The sequence below is a fragment of the Rutilus rutilus genome, assembly GCF_951802725.1.
Source record: "Rutilus rutilus genome assembly, chromosome: 21".
NCBI lineage: Eukaryota > Metazoa > Chordata > Actinopteri > Cypriniformes > Leuciscidae > Rutilus > Rutilus rutilus.
In genome coordinates, this window is record NC_140226.1 from 34979326 (window position 1) to 34989325 (window position 10000).

The 10000-nt window shown below is 43.3% G+C and overlaps 1 protein-coding gene across 1 annotated transcript in view; it reads right to left on the reverse strand.

Annotated features, from left to right (window-relative positions):
- Positions 1-1777: 1777 nt before the first annotated feature.
- Positions 1778-10000, reverse strand: part of klhl28 (kelch like family member 28) — a 13762-nt gene continuing 5539 nt past the window's right edge. Inside the window, exons 3-6 of the mRNA XM_084392587.1 lie at positions 8391-9028; positions 7334-7777; positions 5004-5212; positions 1778-4666 (exon numbers count right to left, since the gene is read on the reverse strand). Of these exons, the coding sequence (XP_084248713.1) occupies positions 4503-4666; positions 5004-5212; positions 7334-7777; positions 8391-9028 (1455 nt within the window). The 3' untranslated portion in view covers positions 1778-4502. The remainder of the gene's footprint in view (positions 4667-5003; positions 5213-7333; positions 7778-8390; positions 9029-10000) is intronic.

A 10000-nucleotide genomic window follows, 5' to 3' on the forward strand; every position in this document is an offset into this window, starting at 1 on the left:
TCTACATCAGGACAACAGACAGATGAACACACACACACACAGATGAACACACTTCCAGTCAATCAGTCTTCAAGAATGAACTGTGTGTGTCTGGTGATGTTTTATACAGTATATGACTGATATGAGTGTATGTACAGTGTATATGAGTGATCTCTGTAATTTTAACTTCTCTGGTGTTTTCGGTGTTGCTTGGAATCCAAGAATCTGTACATGGACTATAATAGTTCAGAGAAACTGCGGATCAGTGTGTGACCAGACGGACCCTCATCTATGCAACTGATCGGAGATCAGCGTTTCACGTCCGTCGTCCTCATTAACACACACTGAACACTGTTATTCCCTCACTGTGATCTGATCTGAGACACGTGATGATGCGGCTCTGACTTTCCTGAGGAAAACCCTCGTTTCTTAAAGATCATTCAGTTCTTAATCTTTACTTTATTTCTTCCAGTTGTCATGAGTAGATAGTTAGGAAACACTAATCTTTAGTTGACTATGAGAATGAGTGAATATAATCATGAATGCAGTTTAATACTTTTATAATCAGTATTAAAAACTATTCAGATGTTGTTTCTGCTTTAGTTGCAAATAAATCTATTTGTTTCTAATCGTGTGTTGATGAGGTCATTTAATGAAAACACCCTGACGAGACATTACTCGTGTTATAATATTAGTGTGTAATGTTGCAGTTCTTCACTATATCAGTGTCACTAGGCGCGTTTCCATTACAGATTTGCGCAAAACTTTTGCGATTTTTCTAAATGTCGACAAAAAACTATTGCGAAATGACGGCGTTTCCATTAGCTGATGCTATGCGACTAAAACTACATTATTTCCTCTCGCGATCAGTAAAATCATTCCAAAAATCATGGCAATGGACGTTGGTGGGTTTTTGTACTATATCTCAGCCACTGCACTGGCTATTATTATTAACCGAAGGAGACGTATGTGTTTCCAAGCATTAATGATAAGGAACGACCCTTATTATACTGTGAGCGGCACATATGAGGAGTTTCTGTGTGTTTCTCCCTCAGATCTGCTTCCAGGTCTTGATTGTGGCATTTATTTGAGGATTAGATTCCATTATTCCTGTAATTATTTTATCTTTTATGAATTTAATAAAGAGCTCTGTCTCGTATTCTGTCCAAACACACCGCGTCATCACGTCAGCTGACCTGTAAATGCGCAAAAACTGTTTCCATTGCAGTTTTGCGAAATATTTATTTTTCGAATTGCCTGAAAAACCTCCTCATGCGAGCGGGAAAACTTTTTTGCGATAAATTGGAGATTTTGTGAAAATTACGTGTTTCCATTGGCCGTATTTTCAATTCGCGATTTCAATTTGCGCAATTTGAAGGGTAATGGAAACGCGCAAGTGTTTCTGAACTCAATGTATCTTGAGTTTCTTCCGGGAATGAACACGTCACAATATATCTCATTTAAATAATTCATATGCAGAATAAAGGGGCGGGGCCTGGTTGAGTTAGTTAGTAGTGTGTTAAACTGGCGGTTATGGTAAGGGGAGGGACATTACCCAAACACACTCGAAGCGCACGACCAATCACAACACACCGCTCCAGCCGACCAATCAGAGCACAGTGTGCTTTTCAGAAGGAGGGGCTTCATAGAGACAGGAAGTAAACAGAGTGTTACTGACAGACTGGGAAGAGAGGAGCCGCAACAATGGAGAATATGAGGAGAATAATCAACATTTAAGTTGTAGTAGAGCCTGAAAACATCATCAAGACTTTGGAAAAGGACAGAATATGAAAGCAGAAACATTTCCAGGCCTTTATTTCTTGACTGGTTGAGCTGCGACACACATAAATAAACTGGCATTAGTACGCTATTCTCTTCCTGTCTCTCAACGCTTGATAACATGTGAAAAATAAATACTGCGTTTGTAGCTAAGGTTATCGGTTTAGTTCCAGTAACAATCCACAGGTTTATAAAAACACAAGCCAGACAGACAGACTCATGAGAAACAGAAGAAGTGGCATCATCATCATCATCATCATCATCAGGAAAAACAACAAAACAAAGTTTAAGACGGTCAGAGAAAGTCACTCTAGATTGAGTCCCTCAAGAGCACTTTGGTGAGAGCGGCGAGACACGAACACCAACAAACACCAAACCCTTCCGCAGTTCCACACGCGTGAATCCATCGGGAACGACGACCTCATCCGACGCCAGATGATGGACGGATGTCGGAATCACGGGTCAGCGCATTTCTGTTCGTTTAGGAGAGAACATCAGCAGATATATTGCAAACGGACATGAAGAATCACGATAAATGACGGCGATGAACATTCACTGGATGTACGGAATATTTCTTATTGCTAATCAAACACAGATGTTTCCCTTTGAGCCTCTGACAGACGTTCCTCGTTCTGCTGAAACACTCAACACACTGAGCTGATGTCAGATCAGTCCAAAACAAAGTGAACAATGATGATTCATGTCCTTCCAAACGTGTGTTGAGTTTCACTTCCCACTGACTTCCATTATATGGACAAACTTACAGTGGAAGTCGATGGGAACCAAAACGGTTCGATAAACAACATTCTTCAAAATATCGTCTCTCGTGTAACATAGGAGGAGGAACGCAACAAGTCTGAAACGACATGAGAGCGACTGAACTGATGTTTTCAACCCGTCAGATCAAACTAAGTGAACAGTAAACAGTTGTCCTTCCAAACTTTCTAAGAGTTTCACTTCCCACTGACTTCCATTATATGGACAAACTTACAGTGGAAGTCGATGGGAACCAAAACGGTTCGATAAACAACATTCTTCAAAACACCTTTCTCACAAGTTTGGAAGGACATGAGAGTGAGTGAAGGATTCTGGGTGAACTTTCCCTTTAAATGTGTGTAAATCCAGAATGATGAGCGACACGAGCCGTTCAGGTCACAGGATTCCCCAAAACACCTTGGCAATTAGATGAGAAAAATAAAAAACTAGTTGAAGAAAAAGTCTTATTGCCTCAAAGGAACTCAAACATCATATTTACACAGTAGAAAATGGTTTGGTTAGAGCACAACTCCATCATCATCAGTGTCTCAGTGTCTGACCGATGATCTCGAGGGGTTCAGGCCTCGAGACGCTTCCTCTGAACATGGGAATGTTTTGGCACTGTGTGTGACAGGAGTTTGTGTTTCAGTGAGACGCTACACACACGCCACCGTCGCTCACGTCACACTGAAGGTGAAGATGAAGGATGTTATTGCATGAAGCCTCGTCAGAGACAAACGTCACTGAAACAGGAAATCAAGTTTCACACGATGAAAGAACTAAAACAACTGAATCCTGAAGAGGAAATTAGCACCGAACAGTGTGAGAGAGTGTTCACACACACACACACACACACACACACACACACACACACACACACAGATTCACTCAATGACTCACTCAGACTCACTGACTCACTCAGACTCACTGACTCACTCACTCAGACTCACTGACTCACTCACTCACTCACTCAGACTCACTGACTGACTCACTCACTCACTGACTCACTCACTCACTCACTCACTCACTCACTGACTCACTCACTCACTGACTCACTGACTCACTCACTGACTCACTCACTCACTGACTCACTCACTCACTGACTCACTGACTGACTCACTCACTCACTCACTGACTCACTGACTCACTCACTCACTCACTCAGACTCACTCACTGACTGACTCACTCACTGACTGACTCACTCACTCACTGACTCACTCACTCACTGACTCACTCACTCACTCACTCACTGACTCACTCACTCACTGACTCACTCACTCACTGACTCACTCACTCACTGACTCACTCACTCACTGACTCACTCACTGACTCACTCACTCACTGACTCACTCACTCACTGACTCACTCACTCACTGACTCACTCACTCACTGACTCACTCACTCACTCACTGACTCACTCACTCACTGACTCACTCACTGACTGACTCACTCACTCACTGACTCACTCACTCACTCACTGACTCACTCACTCACTCACTCACTCACTCACTCACTGATTCACTCACTGACTGACTCACTCATTGACTGACTCACTCACTCACTCACTCACTCACTCACTCACTGATTCACTCACTCACTCACTCACTCACTCACTCACTCACACACACAGACACTCTCTCACACATACACACACACGAGTGACAGAAGGCAGCCCTTATCACGAGTGTCGTGCTACTCCTCCAGAGCGCAGCGCTGACTCCCCTCCTCTCACACACACACACACACACACACACACACACACACACACACACACACACACGTGCGTCCCTCATGAGAAGCCTGTAATGTTCAGGGGAAGGATCTCAGCGGTCAGTGAAGGCTGTCGGCCTCGTGTTCATCCGCGCGTCAGTCGGGAGCCGCGGCGCTAACCGTCCCTGTGCCGCGCGGCGCTAACCTCGCCGGCGAGCGAGAAACACACACTCCTTCCCCTCGCGGTCTCTGGCAGAGCGTCACCCGAGCGCCCGGGGTCAAAGGGCACTGAGGCCGAAGTTACAGCGACAGTACATCATCCCGCTAGAGTCGCGCCAGCTGTCTGTGAGCGGGTCGTAGCGCTGCACCGCGTTCAGGTACGACGAGCCCGAGTGACCGCCAACCACGTACAGGTAGTTATCGACCACAGCAGAGCCCACGCCTGCAGGAACACACACACACACACACACACACACATCAACACTGAGATCAATAATCTGCTTTACATATCTGTCCAACACTTGGACATCATCAGGCTAAAGAACACAGAATCAGAATATCCTGATACACATGAGAACAGAAAAGAGTCTCTCGCGCTTTAATGGTTTAAAGTCATATTGAAATGCTCACAAAGGAATCGATAAGAGGAATTACATTTTTTATTTTATAACAAGTGTCTGATTCCAGAATTGGGATCGATTTTCGATTCCCAGCCCTAGTGCCTTTCCCTTGATGATGTTCAGAAGAGCGTGTGATCTGTTCATGTGTGGAGGTCTCACCTGTGCGCGGCTCGTTCATGGGCCGACACGCCGTCCACTGGTTCTGATGCGGGTCGAAGCGCTCAATGCTGGATAGATGAGACACACCGTTGTGACCCCCGACCACGAAGATGAAGCCCAGCATCACTCCGACCCCGAAGTTGATGCGCTTATCAGCCATGGGCGCCACCATATCCCATGAGTCTTTGCTTGGATCGTATCTCTCCACACTGAAACAAACATCAGTCACAGTCTTTAAAGTCCCCCTGTGGAGAAGATCCAGCTTTTAATGTTGTTTGTGTGTCTATGTGGTGTTTTTAATCTGCTTTAAGACAAAGCATGTGTAAGTTCATAAGTCGACACCATTGCTGAGTATTTCCTCCTTAAAACTGCAGTGAACCAAAGACAGTCTCAAACACACGCTTTGAAATCGCTGGTGTTTCTGACGTCACAAACTACCTTGTAACCAATCAGATCAACGTGTGATCGTCAACCAGTGGATCTCTGAGCTGAGTGAGTGAGTGGAGGCGGGGCTCATTTGCATATTCATAGAGCCACGCATACTAAATGAGGGAAGGGTGTCGAGTTACAGTCAAGATAAACTTTTAAATATGTCATTTTGGTGATTAAAGATGAGTTTTGAGGGATCAAATGATTGTCTACAGGAGGACTTTAATATCATGAATTGAATGTAATATCGCCCGACATTAATGACCAGACAAATAAAGTTTGGCAGCATGAAACCATGACAGTTTCCCATGAGTCTGAGTCGATGTTCTTTCCAGCCTGAACATGCGTGTTTAGAGAGAGACGACTCCAGCGAAACGCTTCTCACGAGAGCGACGGCGTTCAGGGAGACACAACGACAACAGCAGAACCTTCCCATGAGCCTCTAGCAACCAGCTACTGTAACTCCTGCTTTAACATTTACTACAAATGTGTTCAAACAATCTAGAACAAGCAGAACAGTTCTCATTTAAACACACAACTATCAAACTCATTCAGTAGTTATATTTGAAACAAGGCCTTGAATGTAACAGTGTTTCTACTACTATACCGATATTTAGTATCATTAGTATTTATTAATGTTTAGAATTTTTATATTAAAATTAGGGCTGTGCAACGATTAATTGCATCCAAAATTAACGTTTGTGTTTAGATTATATATGTGTGTGTATTTTGTATATATAAACACACATGCATCTATTTGAGAAATATTTGCATGTATATAATACAAAATTTATATTATATATAAATATTTTATATATAAATACATTTCTTTTTTTAAATATATACATGCATGTGTGTGTATTTATACATACAAAATAATTATACACAGTACACATATATTATGTATACACAAACTTTAATTTTGGATGCGATTTATTGCAGTTAATCGTTGCACAGCCCTAATTTGAATATTTCTTAAAGTTTATTGTAATTGTGTTGTTGTTTTTGTCGGTTTTATATGTTTATTTTTATTTTTATATCTCTTTAATTTTTTTAAAGTTATTAAAATTATTAATATTTTTTTTATGTTTCTGAAAGAGTCTCTTCTGCTCACCAAAGCTGCATTTATTGGATCAAAAATACAGTAAAAACAGTGAAATATTATTCCAATGTAAATCAGCATTTCTCTATGTGAATATATAGTAAAGTGTAATTCATTCCTGTGATCAAAGCTGAATGTTCAGCATCATTACTCCAGTCTTCAGTGTCACATGATCCTTCACACATCACTCTAATATGATTTAGTGAATAACTGAAATTTTTGTATTTTATTATATTTCAGTTGAACTGAACTCTAATTACTGAATTAAAAGAAAACAACTTAAAGGTGCGTTGTGGACGTTTTAGCGGCATCTAGTGGTGAGGTTGTGAATTGCACCCAACAGTGGCCGACAGGAAGTGATGTCGTCGTCTGAGACAGCAGAGAGTAGCCAGTTCAGCAATGAAGTTTCTTTACAGAGATAAATTAAGAAATTATGTTTACTTAATTATTCAGTAAAATTATGTTATTGCGCATATTATTGTGACTTGTTCATCATTGTTTCAGTGTTTTATTCGCTGAAGCTTCTTTACACGAAGAACAACATAGTGACGAAACGCGTTTGTCCGTTCAGGGCCACCGTAGAAGCATGTGGATGTAAGCGGACCCGCGGTGTGTGTAGAGAGAAACGCCTCATTCTTAGCTAATAAACACATAACGCTTCATTATGTAAGGCCTTTATACACCCCTGAAAACATTGTGATGAATATGATATTGCATTTCTGTCAACAGATCCTCCTAAAAATTACGCAATGCACTTTTAAAAGGAACGACTAATTCCCAGAATGCATTGCTGCCGTACCTGTTCATGTGCGCCGGGCCGTAGCCGCCGATCGCGTACACCATCCCGTCCAGCACGGCAGTGGCGAAGCAACTTCGTGATTTGGTCATGGGCGCCACGGGCTGCCACTCCTTCACCTTGGGCACGTACTTCTCCACCGACTGCAGGTAGTACTGTCCGTCGTAGCCGCCGAGTGCGTACAGCTCGCCCGCTAGCACCACCACACCTAGCGTGCTCCTGCACTCCGCCATGCGCTCCACCGAGGCCCAGGTGTTGCTGTCGGGGTCCCAGCGCTCCACGCTGCTCTCGTGCCGCCGGTAGCTGATGCCCTGACGCATGTGTGTTGCGATGCCGCCCACCACGTACACCTTCTGCTCCAGGACCGCCACGCCGAACTCGTAGCGGGGCACAGTGAGCGGAGCCAGGCCGATCCATGAGTCCGTCTGCGGGAAGTACATCTCCATACTGACACACACACACACACACACACATTAAATTTAATATTCAACAATATTATTGATCTGCCTGCAATGACTCCATTATATGAGAACTGAACTGATATATATATATAGATAGCCTAAGGCACACCTGTGCAATAATCATGCTGTCTAATCAGCATCTTGATACGCCACACCTGTGAGGTGGATGGATTATCTCAGCAAAGGAGAAGTGCTCACTAACACAGATTTAGACAGATTTGTGAACAATATTTGAGAGAAATAGGCCTTTTGTGTACATAGAAAAAGTCTTAGATCTTTGAGTTCAGCTCATGAAAAATGGGGGCAAAAACAAAAGTGTTGCGTTTATAATTTTGTTCAGTGTATATAAATTAACTAAATTAATAACGTTTTTTACAACAAAAATGAACCATCACTGAACTTACTTAAGCTGGACTGTGATGCTATTTTCTTCTAGAAACAAACTTTGTTGCATTATTTTCCTGTTATCTCTGTAAAGCTGCTTTGAAACACTCAGTATTGTATAAAGCGCTGTATAAATAAAGCTGACTTGACTTGACTAGAACTTGTTAAGACTTGAACGCACCAGAACGCTTTGGCATAATTAAACATGCGTTCACCTTTCCAGCGTAGCGAATAACCCGGCTTTGCCCCCGACCGCCAGCAGGACTTTGGGAGCGCAGCGCGGCCGCGTGGACAGCACCGTCTGGTACGAGAGCCGGTGTTCGGGCATGAAGTGGTACTTGAGTGCCTCGTTGAGCAGGTGTTTGCAGGTGTGGTCGTCGCGGATCAGGTGGTTAGCCTCGTAGAGCCGCGTGAGGAACTTGACGCTCAGCAGCGGCAGCCGGACGCAGTGCAGGAGCTGCGCCAGATACTGCTGTCGCTCCGTCAGGTCGTACTTGATCCAGGACTCCAGCGCGAAGAACACCGTCTCCTCCGTCACCACGTTCAGGCAGTCGTTGGACACGATCTCGTCGAGCTCGGCCCGCGTCAGCTCGAAGAACTCCTCCGTCTGGCACACCTCCTCGAAGTTCTGGCAGATGAACTTGCTGGCCGCCAGGCACAGGTCGTGGCAGCCGTAGGTTTCGGCGAAGCGCGAGATGCCGATGCAGTTGCCGGCGTCCAGCTGGCTCTCCAGGAAACTGCAGCACTCCTTCAGAACCAGCTTGACCTGCAGGAGGTTCGCGGCGGGGAGAAGAGACTCCACCGTTTCCTGTGAGATGAACACCGTTCCTGTGTAAGCGTACTCCACTATGGCCTGATGGGGAGACGGAAACATCGCGGTTAACCCGTGTGCATCAATTGACCCTTCGCAGGGAGTTTGACTGACAGGCGATCTGACCTATCATAATCTGCCATCCGCCGAATCCGAACAAGTTACACACTGGTACACTGAGGACAAATGTCCGTGTCAAAAAACTGTCTTAAAAATTTGAAGCTTGGAAGAACAGACTTAAGTTTAAAGAATAAAGAAGTAAAAAAAAAAGTTGAAAAAGTGAAACACAAAAAACGTTATAGAGGTTAAAGTTTATAAAAAATTATTTGTGAACAATATTTTATATAAAGAGACGGACACATCGCGGTTAACCCGTGTGCATCAATTGACCCTTCGCAGGGAGTGACCCTTCGATTGAGACCAATCATAATGATGGAGAGATGGAAACATTGTGTTTAACCCTTTGTGCATCAATTACAAGTTACACGTATGGTCCATCGAGGACAAAAATGTCATAGAAGTTTGAAGTTTGGAAGAACAGACTTGAGTTTGGTCTCACTTTAAAGAAGACCCGTGGCAGATTATTGCTGAAGTAAAAAAAGCTTAAAAAGTGAAACCAAAAAAAAAGTTATAGTTTATGAAAATGATTTATAAACCTTATATACTTTATGAAACATGTTGAACTCTAAAAGTGCTAGAAAATCAAAGCCATAAATCTATACAAGTTGTGTTCCAAATTTGAGGTTGATCTCTCAACAAAATAGCGTTCGGTGAGAGTGTGTTTGGGCGCAGTTCCAGATTTCCCCATTAGAGGCAGTAAAGCTCCACGGGGACACAGCAGGTTTGGGATTTGCAGTAGAGTTTTCATCATTTTATAGTTAAATGGCCCTGGGATTAAAAATTGCAGTTTTAATAGGGACATTTTTGTCTTTAAGGTCCTGAGAGGAACTATTTTGTGTTTCTAGTACAACATAGATTAATTAAAGGAAATGGGGCTGAAATAGTAAAATTCCA